The sequence below is a fragment of the Leucopleurus acutus genome (assembly GCF_964270905.1).
Source record: "Leucopleurus acutus genome assembly, chromosome: 6".
NCBI lineage: Eukaryota > Metazoa > Chordata > Mammalia > Artiodactyla > Delphinidae > Leucopleurus > Leucopleurus acutus.
In genome coordinates, this window is record NC_139149.1 from 49,667,982 (window position 1) to 49,689,236 (window position 21,255).

A 21,255-nucleotide genomic window follows, 5' to 3' on the forward strand; every position below is an offset into this window, starting at 1 on the left:
TCTCCCCCTTGAACTTCCATGAGTTGAGGATCATCTGAGTTGCATCCATGAACAATTTTACCCTTTGCTTTGTTATTTGCTTGGAAGGCATTTTCGTAACAAAGTATGGGTTTAGTAAAAGCAGTAACTAGGAGTCTCCATGCAAGAGAAATTGGAGTTTCCTAACATGCACATGATTTAAAAAATAAAAATAAAAAATGAGGTGCCTTGAGATGCTGGCAGTTTTAACATTTGGAACAAAAGAGTTCATAGATATATTTACATCCTAACTGCTCAGTTTTACCTTACAAGCTTCAATTTAGGAAAATATACAGTACTTTTGCATATAATGGTAACTTGTGAGCCCCTGAGTCAAGTAGAGAGGATTTAAATACAAAAAAGGAAATCAGCCATTAAAAGCACTTACATTGTATGTGGAATAAATAGTACAAAATGATTATTTCCCCGGAAGACCAGGATCAGAAACATGCCTATGAAGACCCAAGATTCCTACAGTGCTTAGGGATGAATCTGTCAAAGAAGGATGCCTAATTGGATGAAGGCAAGTTTTTCTTTGCCTCGGGGGGTGAAGCTCTAAACAGAGATCACTGTCTTGTTTTAAAAGTGAAGTCAAGTTGTCTTCCGAAGCTGTGTTCAGATGCACCCCACTTGAGAGGGATTCTTTGGATTTAAGTTTAGATTTTTCAAGGTCTAGAAATTCAGGACACTGATAGAAAGAAAAGAGAAGAAAACATGCTTTTATAATTCATTTGGATACATTTCTAAAATTACACTCATGAAATCTAAACATGTTTTCTTTTTCCATAAATCTGTATTTGATTAGTGGTATTAACCAATCTTTCCCTCTCAAAGGTGAGTCAAGATACTGAAGGTCAGGTATCAGTTTAGATAATCCTATATAACCATTCCAAGATCTTTAATTTTACTTTGAAGCCATATCAGATTATTATTATTATTATTTTAAACACAATATTTCACATTGAGTTTTCCAGATGAGTTTTAATTCAAAATTCCCAACAAAACTGGGATCAAAAAGGTGGGTCATTGGGTGAGTACATTTGGAGAACAAGGAGAAAGAAAAAAGAAAGGAAGGAAAATCACCCATCCCTTGGCAGAAAATATTATCTAAATCCACTGAAAGCAAAAAACAAAGTACATGGTTTTGCATGTTTCTCAGCCATTCAAAACTCGAGATAAATTATGCTTTCATATTTTAGAAAAATTGCATTATTTTCCTTCAGTCACATTACCTCGTGCTATTAATATAGTTTCATTCCCCAGAGCATTTTGCACTCAATTCCCAAACTTCTAAAAAAGTTTTTACAAGATAGTTCTGTAAATTCTTGTTTAAATCATTGTTCTTAGGTCCAGTTTGGCCACAGTGTTTAAGTAATTAAGAATGATTCCCAAAATAGAATTCCAAAGGAGTTGGACTTTTCATATTAACATAATTCAAAGGGTTCCTCACAGGACTTCAGAGGAAAGATAAGGACACTAACATTCCTCTTACCATCACCAAGGTGAGAAAAGTTTAGAGCTCACTGGTGATGGGTGGGGCACAGATGTGGTTACTAGTCTGATTACACTTGGATCTCAGGTCTTGCTATTGCTTGTTATTGCTGCTATTTCTCTGCCCCTTCCTTCCTGAGACCCTGCTCAAGGGTGCCTCTTGTCACTAGAGCAAATTAAAAACCTTTATTTGAAGCATTTTTTGGACCCAGGGCTAATCCTTAGCTTTCAAAGCTCTACCATTTATAAACTTATAAGTAGATTGATATTTGAAAAAAAGCTTTTTCTTTAAAAAAAAAAAATACTAGTGTTTTAAGATCATTCTTCTAGGTCCATTGTTCCCAAAGTTTAAATGAGCAGAAGAATTGGGGGTGAAGGTCGGGGTTGGGGAGCTTGTTTAAGATGGAGATTACAGGGCTCATTCCCAGATGTTCTAGTTGAGGAAAAACAGAGATGGGGATGAGAATCTGTATTTTCCACTGCAGCCCAGGTGATTCTGATTCAGGTGGTCCCTGGAAACACACTTGGAGAGACACTCTTGGTTATATGCTATCTATACTCACTTGTGAGGAAGGACTGAAACTTCGATCCGTCTTGATGGATGCTACCGGATGACTGGTTCTCATCAGGCGGATGACGGGTCTCTGATACTCTGTTCCTGTAGTTACCATACTGTAGGCTGGGGGGACCACAGTGGTTTGTTTCTGCAGCAGCTGTAAGATGGTCTGGACGTCTGCAGTCATTTGGGATTCAAGTCTGCAGGACAGACAGAAATGGGGGAAGACAGTCCTAAAACTGTCCAGGATTGCAAAGCATTTGAGAAAATTGCAGCAACACCAAAGAACCGAATTACGGCCCTGCTTTAAACAAGAAGGACAGGAGAGGGAGCACGGAGATGCTCATTTTCTATATCCCACTAATGGCTCTGATAAAGATCGTTGCTTTCCTGTTCCTTGATCTTAACAAAGAAACAGCTGACTGAAGAGGCTACATTTTCACAGTGTACATTGTATTGCATTTTTACAATTAAGCTTTATAGATTTCAAAATGTAAAACGCATTCAGAATCCATTTTTAATCAGTCATTCTCTGTGCTTTTTATCAGGTTTTGGTCAGTTTCTTGTGAACATTTTATTTACTGTTTAAAAAGATTTCATAGCACATTTCTCTTATAGCTGCAACAAGTGGATAATTTCTTATGTGTTCCAAATTTATATTATCTGTATTTTACTTTACCTCTCTCCTATAAACATCAAATATTGTATATCATTCATTGTATTCTTTCCTTAATGTTAAGTACTGTCAAATGCTAAATTCCTTTCCCATCTACAGTTTGGAGCCTTTGGTAATTAAGAAACAGACCAAACATAAAAGTTCACTTGCTTCTGTAACCCAACTGGCTTGCAAAATACCAGTCTGATCATTTTTTATCCCTAAAGCTCACAAGTAGCCTACTGGCCTGTTAATTTCATTCTCATTTTAAATTAAAATTCAAGGGAAAGATAGCAAAATACAATGGATCTGATTCCCCTCCTTTGCATGTGTTAACAGTATTAAAAAAGGATTTTGTGGGTATAAGAACAGAAAATTTGGACCATATGCCTCTTTAGAAAACTTTTCTTTTAACTCTTTACTTATTTGTGCTTACTATTTTGTTTCAATGAAAAATACAAGGAAAAGGTAAATCTTACCAAAAATTTAAAATCATAGACTAATTTTGCTCAGTTACATACATGCTGCATTTGTGAAATTCAAAGCGGAGAGAACTTAGCCTTTGATTTGAGAGAGAAGAGAATAAACCTGGACAACATGAGAAAAAATCATTTTTTTCCTTTTAGTTTTTAACATTGACACTACAAACCTTCCTTCTGAGAATCATGATAACACATGATTTGTGCAGGTTTTCTATATTTGGTATATATAGCCATATAGCTTAGTGTCTTCTAAACAAATAGCTATAAATTATACATGATTGTGCCTTGCAAATGTCAAAACCACACACTGAAAAAGAAAATTTGAATTATCAACTAGTTTATGTATCTATTTGTTACCCATTGTTCCGATCTAATATTTTTATGGTGCCAGCTAAACAGAGGAGACTCGTTATTTTATTATGCATCAATTTTTTCTTTCACACTTCAAGGTACAGCACAAATTTTTATCTGCACCCCCAAATCTTCCCTTATTCAGAATTAATTTCTCTCTCCTCTGAGCCCCCAAGGAAAATTCTACATCCATTGTAAATATTTCTGTATGAATTTATCCCATCATTAACAGCATTGAATATTTAGGGAGTGGCTTACACATTACATGTAAAAGGCTTTGGGCGTGGGGAGTGGAATAATGAAAGCTTCATCAACAAATGGGATTCAAGACCCAATAGAGAGTCAAAAATTATGATAACGATTTTGAGTCCTCACAAAACCTTTGTCAAACAGCAGGGGTCTCCAAGAAACAGGATCTCTGTCTCATAGATTCTATCTATTTGAATAGTGTCGATGAGGGAAAAACCTATTGGAAGTGTGTAATAGCAACATGCTACCATGAGTGTGATTCCCAAACACAAGACCATCACATGCTGGTGCAGGGTGAGAACAAGACTGTGTCAACATGACTTAGCTAAGACAGCAGACCACCTCTGTCAACATGACTTAGTTGTTCCAGGAAAACTCTGCCTGGGAAAAATAAGTCTAAGGGAATAAATAACTTTACTCCTTCAGGAAATTTCTATAGATTAACTCACTGGAGACAGCAATCTGCTCTTTTGAACAAATAAACTTGCTTAATCAAACAAATTTTATTTATCCATACTTGCTTCAAGGTCCTCATTTCACTGTGTCCATCAATTCTGAACTATTATATTATGAACTTTGCCCAGATCCACTCAGTTTCCCACCTTGAAAGGCCCAGGCTCCAAAATCCTATAAATATCCTACTTCTTACTTCCCCTTCTGAGATAACACTTCAGACTCTGTCTAGGTGGTGGTCTCTCTTCCTGCAGTGACTTTGAACCAAACCTTAGTTTGGTTTTATTAACCAGTAATCTGATATTTTGGGTAGTTCAATGCAATGGATTCAATGTTTATGTTGAAATGCTAATGGTGAAATCCTAACCCCCCATGTGATGGTATTAAGAGGTGTGGCCTGTGGGATTTAATTAGGTCATGAGGGTAGAGCCCTCATGAATGGCATTAGTGCCTCATAAACCAGAGCCCCAAAGAGCTCCCTTCCTTCTTCTACCATGTGAGGACAGAGTGAGAAGTCAGCCGTCTATGAACCAGGAAGCTGGCTCTCAGTAGATACTAAATCTCCCAGCAGTTTGATCTTGAACTTTCCAGTCTGCAGAACTGAGAAATAAATATCTGTTGTTTATAAACCACCCAGTCTATTGTATTTTTGTTATAGCAGCCCAAACAGACCAAAACATTCAACAAAGAAGAGCTTTCGTGAGGAATTTCTTTACCATGCATAGGTTGTATTTTCATGTTTCATGGCTAGGGTCTATCAGCTTAATTGGAATGGACTCTTCTAATGACACAAGTAATCTGCTCTACTCTGGAAGAATTACAGAGAATTTAGAAAAAGTCCAGCTTTGTCTTTAAAACAGAAAAGAATAACTCAATTTTATAACTTTTTTTTTTTTGTCAGTGAAGGCATATGCCACTCCAAAACAAGCCACTTTGGCATATTGATTCTTTTGAGCTGTAGCCACTTGGAGAACAGCAAGTGTGGGGAAAAGCTTTCTCTGAACTTCCCTTATCTGCCTAAAGGCAGATCTTCCAGAAGGAACTCAGTTGTCATAAATCCCCTCCCTGGGAGTTTCAACAACCAGGGAAGATCGACTTTTGTCACAGAAGAGGCATCACACTGAGACAAACTTTGTCACAAACTGTCATACCTCCCATCTGTTCTTCTAAGGACCCATTCACCTTCCTAATGATCATTCATTCTCCTCTAAGAGACCTACATCCCCCAGCCCCTTTCCCTGTTAAGATGGTATTTAATCTTCAGTTCTAAGGCACCTCAGGGAGTCACTAATTTTCCCTTGAGTATCTCCCATGTGTACGTGAGGTACACATGTTAATAAATTTATGTTTGTTTTTTTCTTATTAATCTGTCTTTTATTATAGGGGTTTCAGCCAAGAACGCAGAAAGGTAGAGGAAAATTTATTTTTCTTCCCCTACATCAGCATAGCTATACAGCTGTGTGAAATGAATGTGTTCATTCACTTATGCAAAGACCCACAGTGTACCAGGCACCGAGTTCTGCAAGGGATGGAATCCTCACTGAAAGCTTTTACATCCTCTAGGGCCTCGCTATGCAAAGCATGGTCAAATCTGGGAGCTTGTTAGAATGTGGAATCTCTGCCGATTCCAGACCTAGACTTAGAATCTACCTTTTAACAAGATCCCCAGGTGATTCGAAAGCACATTAAAGTTTGAGAAGCACTGCTTTAGGATCAACAATTAGTGATTTCCCGATATATGTATATCTGTAGGCATAATACATAAATATGTAAGAACATTTCTTAGGTAAACTTTTAACCCTGCATATAGTTTAATTGGCCATTAAAGCAGAAAAGCAGCAGCGGCCAGGATGATTCAAGATGGACCATTTATATTTGTTTTTATTGCCCTGTGTACTTAATATGTGTATTTGGGCGAAACAAATGGGATAGCATTCACAGTTCTACTACATTTGAACAGAATACTGAGGCTAAACAGAGTAGACCCAACTCTAGAAAGAGTCCCAGGATTCTTACCCTGCAAAGTTGAAGTCTAAATTGAGCTCCCCTTTTCAAACTTGTTTTCTATACTTTTGCCTTCTAGAGTAAACTGGAGGTAAGAGGTTCTTGGAGATGGCAGTGCAGTAAAAATGCAATGTTTTGGATTTTAAACCCAAAAGAGGCTAAGGTGAGTCAGGCAATAAAATGTTTGTGACAATTTCAGAGCTAAATAGGAAGAAGTTAGTCAAAGAAAATAATTATGTTAAAAAACATACAGATGCTAGGACATGTCAAAAAAGATTTAGTAGCAGTTTGGCTGTGAAAAAAAGTATCATAAAAAATTCATTCTAAAACTAATGTAATAAAGTAATAAGAATTATTAGTATTAAAGTATGGTTACTAGCCAAATGGGTCCTGGATGTATATGCCCTTAAAAGTTTACACTTTCAGCCCCAGGACACATTAAAGGCAAGTATTTTCAGTAATCTTTGATTTACACTAGCAGCAATGATTGGTATCCATGATGAGGCAACAAGGGAACCTTAAAATCTCAATTTTCATCCAGAAGAAAGGTCCAAATCAGGAAACACAGAAACATATGAAAAGCAAGAGAACATACTCAGACAAACATCAATAATAGAAGTTAAGTTCATTGTTAATCATATTTTACTGGGGCTTCCCTGGTGGTCCAGTGGTAAAGAATCCGCCTTCCAATGCAAGGGACATGGGTTCGATCCCTGGTCGGGCGATTAAGATCCCACATGCTGCGGGGCAACTAAGCCCATGCGCCACAACTACTGAGCCCACACGCCCTGGTGCCCTCATGCCACAACTAGAGAGAGAAAACCCGCATGCCACAACTAGAGAGAAGCCCGCGCACCGAATCGAAGACCAGACGCAGCCAGAAAAAATAATCATATTTTACCTAATTACAGCACTTTCTAGTTTGTAGCATATACACTCTCCACATGTATTACCTTAGTCTTTACAACAGTAATGCAGGTCAGTATAGGTCAAAGAAAGAAACTGAGGCTGGAGAAATTTAAATGACCTGACCTAGTCATCCTATTAGTAGTTAAGTAGAAGAGTTACGACTTTATCTAGGCTAACCAATTGCAAGTGCTGTGTGAGTATCATGCTGAAGAAATCACTGCTGTCCCTGTCATTAATCCATTCATTCAGTAATTTTCCCATTTACTCCAGGAATTGAATGCATACCATATGTTTCACAATAAAGGAATGGGCAGGAATCAAGGAAGTTAAAGTTCAGAGATCACCCTTTTATCAATTCTTTTGTGTGTACAGTGTATATTTTGACATATGTTATGGCTAAAAGATCAATGTAGCTTGGTATAAATAGCAGGGAGAGATAGTAAATGTACTAATTAACTAAATATGCTTCTCTGAGCAATAATAAGTATGATCGTGTCAAGTTCTTAAACCTTAATTAGGAATTACTGACTCTAAGTAAATGATAGTTTGTTTTAATTTTCTCAGATAAGTTTCAATTTTACAAGACTTTCATTTGGCACTTGAGAATGGGATATAGACCTCAGTTTTTTAACTTTTAAACTTTGATTAAATTACATGAAAACAAAAAATACAAAATTAAATCTTTAATTCATATGGTATTGTCATACTTCTGTTTGAAATTAAGGCATACAAATTTATTTCAATTTACAAATTTGTAGGTTTTCTGATTCCTTTTGTCTGTTTTAATTGCTAATTCATCTTTCATGGTAATGTATGTGTGTGTGCATACATTTTTATGTTTACTGTATTGTCTGACACTGTTCAATTCGGGCATAAAGATTTAAAAAAGCGATAAAACTAAAAGCAGCATTGATGAAACGCAGAAGAAAAATTAAGCATAGCTAGCTAGCTTATGTAGTATAAACAAAACTCATAGAATGTGGTAAGTATAGAGAACAAGAAAGCAAGTAGCTTGTTACACATGGGCAGAATTCATAAGATGCATTAAATACACACAGCATGGTAGCAACCTGCAAGACATCCCAAAGATAGAATCGAAATATGACGTAACAAACCAGAGCATGGCTTATACATGGAAAGAGATGGAAAGAACAAATTATTCTCCTGTCACCTCTGGGTAGATGACTGCCACCCCCAAGTTTGGTCACCCACTGGTGACACACACACAGTATAATCTCCTTCTGACGCCTCACGTTTTTTACTTATAAAGACCAATAAAACACATGGCTGTTCGGCAGGCTAACTGAAATGCCACAGCTGTGGCCAGGTGTACTTGGCCTTACATGTCTGTGATAGAGCAAGTGTGTCATTGGCACTGGGGAATTATTTTTATCTGTGGACCCCTTTTGTGCAAACCTAAACTCTGGTCCTCATAACCACACCTTCAGCCTGGAAGGCTGATGAGGTATATATATATATAATTGCATAAATCAGGATACAGGTTGTATGGTTCTTTTACCAGGATTGCGCTTATTAGAAATGTGTTAATTACCCCATCTGGAGCCCCTCATCACTCACTGTGTGTTTTAAATTGATTTAGTAAATCCTGTGATTTGAACATTTTAGTTTAATCCATGCAGTTTTCGGTCTGTGACTACTGGAATACCTTGCCCAGTGATGTCCTGGAAACTACCTTGAATCGAGGTCACTTTCCACATGTAACACAACTAAAGCAATATCATGCTTATACATCTATTTTTTTTCCCCTGAATGTCATTGATCAGTTTAATTTTAAGGAATCCATGTAGATTTGGGTTAAGGGGTTCCATCCTTCCCAAAACCAAAATTTATTCTTTATCTTAAAAGGTTAGAGAGCAAAGATGGAGGGAAAATGGAGAGGATCTGGGTTCTTAACTCAATCACATTTTTGACAAGTTGGCTGAAAAACTAAATGTTTAAATCATTTTGTCAATATTCTTGAAAAAATACCGTACCACATAACTAAGTTACCATGAACAGCCAAAAAGTGCAAAAGGAGGATTGAAAGAGGAAGGGTGTTAGTCAACAAACTAAATATGAATTATTTTGAGGGGATAAAAGAGGTTTCTTAGGCAGCCAATGCTGATGATATATACTAATTTTATGACAAGTAAAGAAAAAATAGGATTCATGCTGCCAAAAGTGTGAAGCGTTCTAAGTAAATGCTCTTTGAAAAACAGATTAATAATTCTGTCAACTTGTAGTCTTCTTTTAAATAAGTAAGTGTATAAAGAAGTGTATATGCCATCTATGGTAGGACGAATTTGCTATTTACAAAGAGTAAGGCTAGACCCAGCTAAGGGCTTGGATTATGTTTTCCCTTTGCCTAGCTATTGCTTATACCTGTTAAGCTGTTCTTGGAGCAGATCTAATCTTTGCTCCACTTCTCCGTAGGCGAGGTCACTTTCGGTTTCAGAGATGCCCCAGGCAGCTCGCGGAAGCGCTGAGGGACTAGACTCATCAGCCTGAGTTCCGGCAGTTTCTCTTTCCCAGCTTCTGGTGTCAGCGATATCTGTGGGAAACGGCAAGATGGATGTCAACTTCTTTGGGTGCCCATTTGTAGCTCCAGAGACATCCCCAATGCAAGCAGGAAGGGATCTTGGAGTTTAACGGGAAGACAGAGAACCAGAGTGACTCAGGGACCTGTCCAGGGGCCACAACCAGTTGGTAGCTGAATCTCATCCACCCCGATCCTGTCTGCGACTTCCCACACCCATTTCCATACGAATAAAAACATACAGCCAGTTATGAGTCTTGAATACAATTTTGTCTTCTTTCTATTTTGTGCTAAGAGGAAAACATGGATGGTCAACCCCGAGCTCTGGTTAGAGAGCAATGACGTTGTGCTTTTACATTTGGGAAGAAACAGCACCATTTGTATGCACTGCCGCACCTCAGGTTGAAGATGTTAGGGCTCTTTCACCCAGAATAATGTGCATACTTCATGATTCAGAGGGGGCTCAAGAAGAGACAGCCATGGGGAAGTGAGGATCTTCAGAGGGATTCCCTTAGGCCAACCCAACTCAAAGTAGAGCCAAGGAACCATGAGCCATTAAAGATGGGAAGAGTCCTAAAGTCTCTAGTCCTATGACATTATTTCATGTTTTTATGTTTCCTTGTAGCTCCTTCTGCACTGTCCTTTAACGTATTCTGTCCATTAATTTCCAATATTTTTTCTTGGGACTCTTCTATTTAGAATATTTTTATGCTGCTATACTTTAAAACATATTGTTTATCTGTTCAAGTCCACTTTTCAGATGGTCCTTATGTCTGTTATGTTCCAGACACTCTGCTAAACGTGGGGGAGTTAGAGATGAAGAAAACATAGGCCCTGCCCTTGAAGAATTCAGTCTAGCAAGGTTTTAATCATTTTCCTCACGGAGATTCATTTTCTGAGTCTCATTTAATTTACCGTTTCTCCTACAATCTGTATTTGCAAGTTGTCAATATTTGAGGGCAAATGTAATATCTTACTTTCCCTCTCAGTCCTGCCATAAACGTTTGATGGCTTTTGCTACGCTTTCTTCCCCTCTACATTTCACGTATCTAGAGAAGTACTTAGAATGATTAAAAGGCTGGGAAATAAAACCCAGGAAAAAATACCAGTGGAGTTGGGAGTTTATTTCAGAGATAAAGAAGGAGGATGTTTTCCTCACTGGGAGGGCTGGTGGGAGGAAAATACTGTCTAGAACTGGTCTTCATTTTTACGTGGAAATAGACTTGAATAACAAAAAGTGATTTTGTTTTGATAGAAAGCCTTTTTCCCCCCCTTTGGACAAGTAGTTATGATTCAACACTGACAAAAGTATGTAAAATTAAGGAATTTATATCCTTGGCTATTTTAAAAATTGGATAGAAAGTAACTGATTTGGGGAGGGTTAGCTATGATTCTAGAAACAAGGAACAGGATTTGTAGGACTTCTTTCCTACAGTTTCTCCAAAAGTACAGTCAGATAGCTCAAAAGCACCTCCTATCCTCCAGCAGCAGACACAATTTCTATATCTTTTCTTCATGGTTTTTCCATCACTATACTTTTATCACTGAATACACAGACATATCTACTGAGGTGCCTACAATTTTGGCTTCAGATGGGTGAAGCTCTAACAAAGGGATTAGCATATCCAAAGACAGTATTAGAAAAATATAAGGTCAGGGTTCCCTGTACTATTGAAATGGCTAACAGACCTCAGAGAGCTTGCTATGAATTCCAGAACAGTTCTTTGTGATTAAGGCTTCCTTAGACTATGGAAGGCTGGTGTTTTGTTCTTTTTAAAGTGACAATATATAATTACCCTTGATACTTAATCAAACACAACAAATGAAAATGAACACCAAAAAATGATAATGCTGAACTTTTAAGTGCAGTAATACATCAGCAGATTTTCACTGAAAAGTATGATTTATTATTCACAGACATGTGACTCTATTTAAAAGGCAAAACAATAATATGATGTCTTAGTACACTAGGTTTTCAATTTTGGAGAATTAATGCCAAACAAATATTCAGAACACACATACTAATGGTCAGATGATGCCAGTGTTTCTCCCTGTCTAGCCTCTTGCTAGACAATAAAACAAAAACAGTAAAAACTGATAGGATGGAAGTTACATATTATGCTCAGAAGTTTTGTGCTAAGAAAGCTTAGAGAATTTCCACTTATGCCTAATAGCTCTCATTCTCAAATCATATATAATAAACTGATTTTTAAATAACAGTGGTGAATCACATGCAATAAATTACATAGGATTCTATTTTTTCTTCAGTGCTCAAGAACAAAACCTGATAATCTTCTCTTAACAAAAAAGAATAATTGTAAACTATTGGGTAAAGTCTTCCTTGATGATAATTTACTCTTTTATTAAAATCAGTAATGTGTGACTAGCTTATTTTAACAGCAATATGAAAGAAAAAAGGAGTTCAAAGGGGAAATCCTGCTTAGTAGTCTTAATCAAAATGAACATCCTTGTAGATACTTTCTAAATATAGCTCAGAAAAAATCTGCACTTGGTTGCCTTGGAAAATGTTGCTATAGTTGCAAGACACATTTCTAGAAATGGATGAACAGAAAGTAAACTTTCACTTTGCTCTGGGTACACAATTTTCCTACAGTCAACTTTTGACCTCAATCTAAGTAGGATCAGAGTCCATTTAGTTTAATTTTTTCTTTTCAGTTTTGTCTAAAGGTGCTCCTCTGTTGGATTCAGCATGACAAATGCTAGAAATGTAAGTGGCATTTCCATTGATGATAAAACTAAAATTTGTGGGGATTTAGGAGCTCAAGCTGCAGCAGTTACAGCTACACCCTACATCTTATTCAAACCCTTTAATATTGCACAGTATCTCACCTTAGAAAATCACTAGGGAATGAAATTTGCAGTGAATAAAGTTTTAGAATTCTCCATCGGTTGATCGTATTGATTATCCAGGTTAACCATGTGTCACACTGATAGACTCTATAACAACATCAATCATGCTTATTCAATTGACATGAATATTTAACTATGAATTGTAAAGGTAATTATTTATTTGAATAGGGATCGCATTGTAAACTTTTGAAAATTAAAATTTTAGGTAGATATTAAAATGATCTGTTAGAATACTATCTTTTATTGTGCATGTAGAATAGCTAATTAAAAATAATTGGAAGAAGTGGCAAAGCAAAATATAAGATGAAGGGCATGAGAATTCACCATCAGCGAGAGTCATTATAAAGTCAAATCAAATCCCCAAAATGTATCATTAACGACTTGTCACTTGAGACTTTAAAACGCAAGAGGAAAACAACAAAAAGTATTTTGAAAAATGTCAGGCCCATGTTATGCTGACTCTTGGAAATAGTAGGATGGTTCAGCAAGTTCTTCAGAACTTCTGCCTTCCATGATACAACCTGTTTCAATTTTTAGTACTTCCCAGAATCCGTTTTCATAAATAAGTAAAACGGGACGTTTGGTAATCACATCTAATATTCCATTCTTCCACTGTGATAAATGAGGTACTATTTTCATCCACTTCATCAAGATTTTAGATTGTCCAGAGAAAATCTGCGTATATTCTTAGCTTACTTCAACTTGGGGTCATGGCAAAAGCTGATTTGATAATATAGGGAAAGTAACTCAGGAAAAATGTAAAGCCTAAACATCCTAGATTCAATAAAACTTTTGTTGTCAGATATAGTCACTTCGAATAATGGTGACAATGACAGGTAATATTTACTTACTCTGTGTCATAATTTTGTATCCTGCCAGGTCAAGAACATCCTATTTTTCCTTCATTTCTGTTATATTCTTTTGATTTTTTTGCTACACCTTCTTCATCTCTACATTTTTATATATCTAGGAATATGTTCAATGATTAAAGGGTTAGAAAAGAAAAGCTGTGAGAAAATACTAAGCAGAGTTGGGGATTTTATTTCAGAGAAAGTAATTTATGCATGTTCTCTTGTTTAGTAATCACAACAGACCAGTTGGTTAGAAGATATTATTCCTATTCTGAAGATGTGCAAACTGAGTCTTAGTGGGGTCTGTCAAATCACTTACTGAAAGACATAAAGGGAGTAAGTCACAGAGTTGAACTTGGAACCCAAGCAGCCTGCCCGTACCTGTTCTTGCACCCACTTAGCAAGATTTAACAAGATCCGTATATCTAGCTCCTGATGAGAAGTTAATTGTTCTTTCATGTGACAGTCCTCAAGTTTTCCTGAGTTTTCCACCCTTTAGCATCTAATCTGGATATACTGATTAAGCACAATTACCCAGTTCATGCATATTTTCTACAACAAAACCCATATATTTGGGTATCCCTTTTAAACAAATGTGTTCAACTGAGTTGGATCTAAAAGCATACTTTATTTAGGAGCATTTCTCCCCATTTTCTCATACTTCTCAGTAAACTGAAATTCTTTTTGGTACTTATTGCATTTTTATTGCATTGGTCTTTCATGCTATAAAAGAAACAGGTTTGGGGGTGAGGAATGGATACAGAAGATACATACAAGATTCAATGGGTTTGCTCTCTTCAAATACTCATCGATCCCCTCTCCCCACGGAGTCACTACAACAGACATTCCTACAATGTTCTATGTGGCATTATGTTAAGTCTGCCTGGCCACACAGACCCTCCTATGCTATAATTGGGAATAATGACCACTATTCCAGAACCCTGAAAACACTCTGTAGATGATCTAAGGTTTGATCTTTGCAAATATATCACAAAATTGCAGATTAGATTAATGTGCGGTATGGTTCTTCATTTGTGCGAAGTCACCATTTTGTGATTAGTCCTGAGGAAAGACAACGAGATTCTGGAGAAACTTGATTACCTTTGCAAGAGTGACTTCTTTTATCTATGGGAATTCTTCCTGAGGTGGGTACTGTTTCTTCAAGATCAAGTCCAGTTACTTTCCCTATTCCTGGAGGAGAATCTACAATTCCTGAGAAGAGAGGCTTTTGTTCATCGTCAATAGAGGAGATGAAAGATGAAGATCTGCTTTTTTTCTCTTCAAAGTGTTTCTTGGACCTCTGATAATGTCTTATGGTATCTACAGAGTCTTCAGGATCATTTGTAGTGCTTCCTTTGCCAAAATCTATCAAAGAAAAGTTATTTTATAGAAGAGAATCAAATGTGAGACTCTATGCCTACTGCACTATCTAGTGCTACATAAACTACCTTTGTCATAGTGATTTTTTTTTGGAATAACTTTAACATAGATTTTTTTTAAACTGCCAGAAAAGTTGTTCTTTCTCTTTTTCCTACTGAGAATGTAACTACTTAAGAAGACTTTTTTTTTTCATAATTCACAGGACATTAGATTATCTTAATGAGATATGCTATTCGTTCCAAAATTAAAAGAATATCTGTGGTAGTAATAGCATTTATATCTCTGAAAAAATCTTTAGGATAACTTAAACCTTATTTATACATGCTCAACAGTCATTTGTATTCACTATTTCTTGAAGGAAATGAAAAAGTGAAGAAAAATGTGTCCCAATTCTAAAATGTCACCGCTATGCAGCTTACTGTTTGTTTGTTTTTAACCTTCATGCCCTCTCATCTGTGGTGGTCATTCCACATTGTGAAGGTCAAAACCGGAAGCCTCCTTGTGGTACAGACTGGCACGCTGAACTTCAACCCTAGTTCAATGCATGTAATGGCCTTGACATTCCAGGCAGTTTGGTTGTGCAGGATATTGCAAAGAATATAAAGCTTAAATACAGTAATTAAGGTAGGTTTACCTAATTACATTAAAGCCAGTAGTGCATATTAGCTGCTTTATACTGAAATGTCAGGATAATTTCAGTCTTGCAGGTTGTGTTAGAACATATTTCAGCAGGAAAAACTCCAAGAGACAAAACCCAGAACTTGTTCCCATTAGTGTCCTGGGGAGACAGTATAATTCTCCATCTGGTTACTGCTAATAACTAACCCACATACTCCAGAAGGTATATCATTTTCTAGAGAAATGTTTAAGACGGTGTCTCCATCTATTCTCCGCCTGGTTGTGCTTACTTTGTTATTTATAGAAGGCCAAATGAACTGATTTAAGGCCACTCCAGAGAAACTTCCAACTGTTTTTTAAAATTCCCATATGGCACAGAAATTAAACAGAGATCTTTTTCTTTTATTTAAAAAAATCATAATTTAAAATATGAGAAGCTAGAAAGCAGCCCAAGGTAAAAATGGATAGAGTTTAAAAACCAGTTCATGGGGCTTCCCTGGTGGTGCAGTGGTTGAGAGTCCGCCTGCCGATGCAGGGGACACGGGTTCGTGCCCCGGTCCGGGAAGATCCCACATGCCGCGGAGCGGCTGGGCCCGTGAGCCATGGCCACTGAGCCTGCGCATCCGGAGGCTGTGCTCCGCAACGTGAGAGGCCACAACAGTGAGAGGCCCGCATACCACAAAAAAACAACAACAACAACAACAAAAAAAAACCAGTTCATGTGAAATGGTTATTGAGGAGTTAGTTTACACCTTGCCAATTAAAGTTCAATGTAGTGCAAGCAGATTGCTTAATTTATTTTCTTTAAGATTCCCCACTTGCTCAGTGATTTCATCATTACTGAGAAGACCACAGACCTTTCCAGTCTCAAGCATTGTTGACATCATTGATTACTCAGTATCACTTATATTTCTCTGCTCAACCACTAGTCTAGTTGCCTGTAAATCTCCAGATCAACTCTTCTTACACAAGCCCTTTCTCTCCAGTGTCACGGACACAGCCTTCCTGCATTCTTGTCATCTCTTCCTCTGTTTCCTTTGATTTTAACTTCTCCCCTCCTGAAAATCTGATCAACATTTCCCCACTTTATAAACATATCATTTCATTCCTCAGAAAATAATAGTTTCCAATTTGATGCTAGTAAATGTGAAAAAAATTAGACACTTCACTTCCCTAAATTATATTCATACCTGCTTTGTGAATTGCATCAGTTTTGTCGCTCCTAAGTAAATTTTTGTGCAGTTTGGGCACCAATGGAATTTGAACCAACAAAGTCTTCTCATCTTCCCCAAAATGCTTTTCTTTTAAACACTTTCGTGGAATCTTTTCCAGCAGAATCAAATGTAAACTGAATTAACATCAAACTCATATGTCTCTGATATAAGTAAGGATAATGCTAACATGGATATTTGTAATGAATGGACATCACACATCATTAAATCACTTCGCCTGTTTGGCTTGAAAGACCTTGGGAGTTCTCTGTGGATTTGTAAATCCTCATACATAGTAGAATGTTCTGTCCCGCCTACCACATGGGCCTTGGTCTTAGTTTACTAAATTATGGCTTGATTTTGGATGCTTAGGCACAAATTCATCAGTCAACATATATTGTTAAACGGAATTATAACCTGCTGATTTCAACTCGGGACATGTGTTCACAAAATGTGGTGAATGAGGGATTATTATTTAGTTCTCTAGTGAACCGGAGCAAATTATTTCATACACATGGCATCTAAATCCTTTAGCAAGAATTTCAGGTAAAAGTAGGATCATGAAAGAAGAAGACGTTTGATATCCTTGAATTTTTTCTAATACATAAGGGAAATGACTCCACAATTACCTCTGTGTTCATTGCCACTGGATCATCAGCCAGCTGCGTTTTGGAACTCAGGCCATGTGAACAGTTTCTCTGATGCAGCCCAACTGCAACATTTTTCTATTCCATACGAGGTAAATCAAAGCTTCAAATCTGATCATTTAAAATGACAGTTGAAATGACAATCTATTTGTGGATTAAACATGGAAACTGCTCAGGCTTAGGCTGGAGGTTGGCTAATGGAATACATGATATTGGGCTGAAATGCATTATAATTGGCCTCCAGGTACCTCTAGATTTTGATGGCTTGTTCCATTTCTGGTTAAACTGGATTATTTAATAGACATTAAGTAGCATTAGGTACTATTTTCCTTAATGTTATTCTTAATGCTATTTTATTTTATTTTATTTATTTATTTGCGGTATGCGGGCCTCTCACTGCTGTGGCCTCTCCCGTTGCAGAGCACAGGCTCCGGACGCGCAAGCTCAGCGGCCATGGCTCACGGGCCCAGCCGCTCTGCGGCATGTGGGATCTTCCTGGACCGGGGCACGAACCCATGTCCCCTGCATCGGCAGGCAGACTCTCAACCACTGCGCCACAAGGGAAGCCCTGCTATTTTATTATTATTATTTCTTAATGTTGTTTTCTTAAATGCTATGTAGAAATAGTATTCCGAATAGTAATCTGAGTAGTTTTTACATTTTCCCTTTTGCTAGAAATGAGACTGTATAATCATTCCTGTTACCATCGTTTTACAAAGAAAAAAAAACCCTGCCTATTTAATTAAGCCTCGAAATTTTCTGATTTAGATGACTGAAAACTTTTTTAAAAATCCCTTGTTTCTGTAGGCTGACAGTTCACCTCCTCCCCTTTCCTCACAGGATCCAATTCTAAAGCAGTTGTGAATTGTCTTGTAGGTGTCTCTCTGTGTTCAGGATGGATTGAAGAGCACGGAACGAATGTCCTGATGGAGTGGTTGACCCATCCATCTTAAGAATGATTATATAAAATTCTTACATTTCAAACAATCTGGGAACAAATGCTTGTGCTCTCTCCATTATTTATGGAGTCTTTCTCTCAGGTGATTTATCATTTTTATTTGTCAGACCCAACAGGTGGACCCAACTTTTGGTAAACGAGAGGCATTTAATGTACTCTCAGCATTCGCGTTTAAGATTTCCTACTGGTAACGATTTTGAGATGAGTTGAGCATTTTCCAGCCGAATGCATTAAAAAACATTTATTTCATTGGAAAATTGGAGTCCAAAATAAATTTCTTCATTTGATCTCAAGTACTTTAGTTCTTCTCTAGCATCAAAGAAAGTTGAAAGTGGATTAGAGTCATTTTTCTATATAAATAAAGTTAAAGAATTTATCTTAAAAATTAAAATAAAGATACATTTATGTATTACTGAAATGGATAACAAAAGCTAATCATTATTTATTATTGGAGAAGATATTCCAAAGAGATGCCAAAGTATAATAGTAATATATTTAAAAACTTAATAAAATTAGAATTTGACCCACCTATATTCTGTAAAAACAAGTTTAACAGTGTATATATTTACTCCTAACTTCAATAACTTTCACAGAAGTTATTTATTTTGGAGAAACACTTTCTTTTGTTTTTTTTTTTTTTTTTTGGAGAAACACTTTCAAAACTTTACTGACTTTTGGATGGCAATGTGAAATCACTAAACCAACATTACAAGGAGATAAGCTTTATTGCTATTCTTTGAAACACAGGTATGATGAGTTCAAGACCTCTTTCCACTCATTTTCTGGAACACTAGATTTTACCAGTTGATATATATAGAAGTGCCTATTTCAATAAAAATTACATGGGTAGGGAAATGAGAAAATTGCTCTTAGGATGTGTATATCTCTTAAAATGGGTTCCTGTTTTTTAATGAAATGTGTGGCACTATCTAAATCCAAAGTAAAGAAGATGCTGAACATTTTTTCACCTTAATTTCCATCCCTTTGGTTGGTACAGTCATATCTTTAGCACATTTTAATTTTTTTTCTGTTTTCTGTGGAGGCCTGTTAATTGCTGTTCTCATTGCATTATTCTCTCTCAAAAGGTCACTGTCTCCCTAAGTCAGCCATTAGTAGCTACTTTGATATTGCATTTTCCGTTCATAGAAAAAGGTGAGCAGAATATTCCAAATATTTGGTCACAAAAGTGCTATCAGTAAAAAATATATATATGCTTGTGTGTGTGTCTCATGTGCCATTTTACATGCTATTGTACTAAAATTTATGTATATTATAAAATATACACAACATAAAATTTTATTTTATTTTATTTTGGCTGTGCCGCACAGCTTGTGGGATCTTAGCTCCACATCACAAAATTTTAAAAGAAGTATTCCCATAACCCAATAAACCACACTGACACACTCTGAAGTAAGTACAATCCAACTCTGAAGACCAGTTAGAGACTATTTTTCAACATGTTCCAAACGGTTATACCACATTTATTTCTTTTCTGTCCAACTATTTTGCCAATGCTTGTGATCACTAAGGAAGTCATTGAAGATACATTTTTATTCTTCACTTTCTGTAAAAATAACAGTTTACTTCCCTCTCAGGAACTATAACATCTCCCCCTACAATGACCATAGTCAGTTCGGGGAGGTCCTGGGTACCTCCATGCCAGAATTTTAGGAAGGAAAGAGAACTTCTTGAATATATCTTCAAAAAAATACAAGGTGTCCTCAAATTTGGACCTGAACTGACAACTCTTACTTGTCAGGAACTGAGTTTATATTCTTAAAAGAAATGTGCAGCCTATGAGGACAAACCACTTTCATCGACAAATGCATTTTAGGAGAGAAGTGATCCGATACATTAAGCTTCTATTTAGTTCAAGTCAACTTGCAGAGGTTCTATATATATCTTTTCATTTTTAATATCTCTTTTTGAATGTAAGCTCCTTAGCACCACGTGGTAGACATGATGGGGGGCGCTGTGCAGGTGAGAGTTGAAGCCTGAAGAGTTCCAGTGTTGTATTGAGTAGGTCGTGAGTGGTAATTGTAAGACTCAACCTCTGTCTGTCTCCAATGGCTAACCACGTGTTCTTCCCTCTGGTTCTTGATGCCTCTGCTGATTAATTCACAGTCATCAGCACTCTTGGATATCTGCCCTCAAGGTATTGTTTCAAATGAGCAGTAAACCAGCTCTAAAGTGATCAATACATTTCATGGGCAGCTTTTAGTTTATGTACCCTCCATATCATTTAGTATCAATTATCTTCTGAAAGTTCTCTGCTCTTTATACTTACTTATATGCATTTTCCTCCCAGATATTGATTCTATATCAAGAAATATAGAATGAGCGGCCCTTTCAGATCTTTAGATTGGGGTGATTGGGATTAAATTGCTTTCAGCAAATTTTAAACTTGCCTATTGCACCATGGAGTCCTGAAAACTGGAATAGGCTCTCAGGCTCTGGATAACTGGAGTTAATTGTGTTTTCATGTTGACCAAAAAGTGCTTACTCACTGACACACCAGGAAACTTCAAAGAGCTACAGGCAGGCAAATCCCTTACCATCAACACTTTATATAAAATGGGTCTTATAGACTAAGCCTGTGATTAAAGGAAAAGTTTTCAGAATCAATAGAAATGTCTATGTGCATGAGCACAATATAAATTGTGACACACTCAGGGCCTTGTCAGGAGATAAAAATGTTAAGTTATTTAGCTTGAGAATGAAGAAACTAAACAAGATTGAAAGGAGATTTAATACATCTTCAACTGTATGGGGGACATTATTATAGAGACAATATCGTCAAGCTGTTCTTCATTTCTAGTGAGATCAAAAATGAGATTAACTTCAGGATAAGGGATTTAGATTAAGTTGACAGAAGAACAGCTTGACTGTTATGGTTCTGATTTTAGAAAAAGTCACTAGGAGAATAATGAAGGACATTGCAGTAATAAATTATCACCTATCTGTGAATGGTTTATTGTTCTGCAATCAGCCAGAGGAGTCAACAGTTAGCCCAAT

The 21,255-nt window shown here is 36.8% G+C and overlaps 1 protein-coding gene across 2 annotated transcripts in view; it reads right to left on the bottom strand.

Moving 5' to 3' along the window:
* Positions 1-436: 436 nt before the first annotated feature.
* Positions 437-21,255, bottom strand: part of KCNH7 (potassium voltage-gated channel subfamily H member 7) — a gene marked incomplete at both ends in the record, with an annotated part of 453,180 nt that continues 432,361 nt past the window's right edge. The window contains 4 exons of one of the 2 annotated variants that reach the window (XM_082841792.1): positions 437-706; positions 2,073-2,265; positions 9,551-9,719; positions 14,528-14,779. In XM_082841792.1, the coding sequence (XP_082697918.1) occupies positions 437-706; positions 2,073-2,265; positions 9,551-9,719; positions 14,528-14,779 (884 nt within the window). Of the gene's footprint in view, positions 707-2,072; positions 2,266-9,550; positions 9,720-14,527; positions 14,792-21,255 lie in introns of both variants that reach the window. The other variant, XM_082841793.1, reaches the window with a different exon arrangement.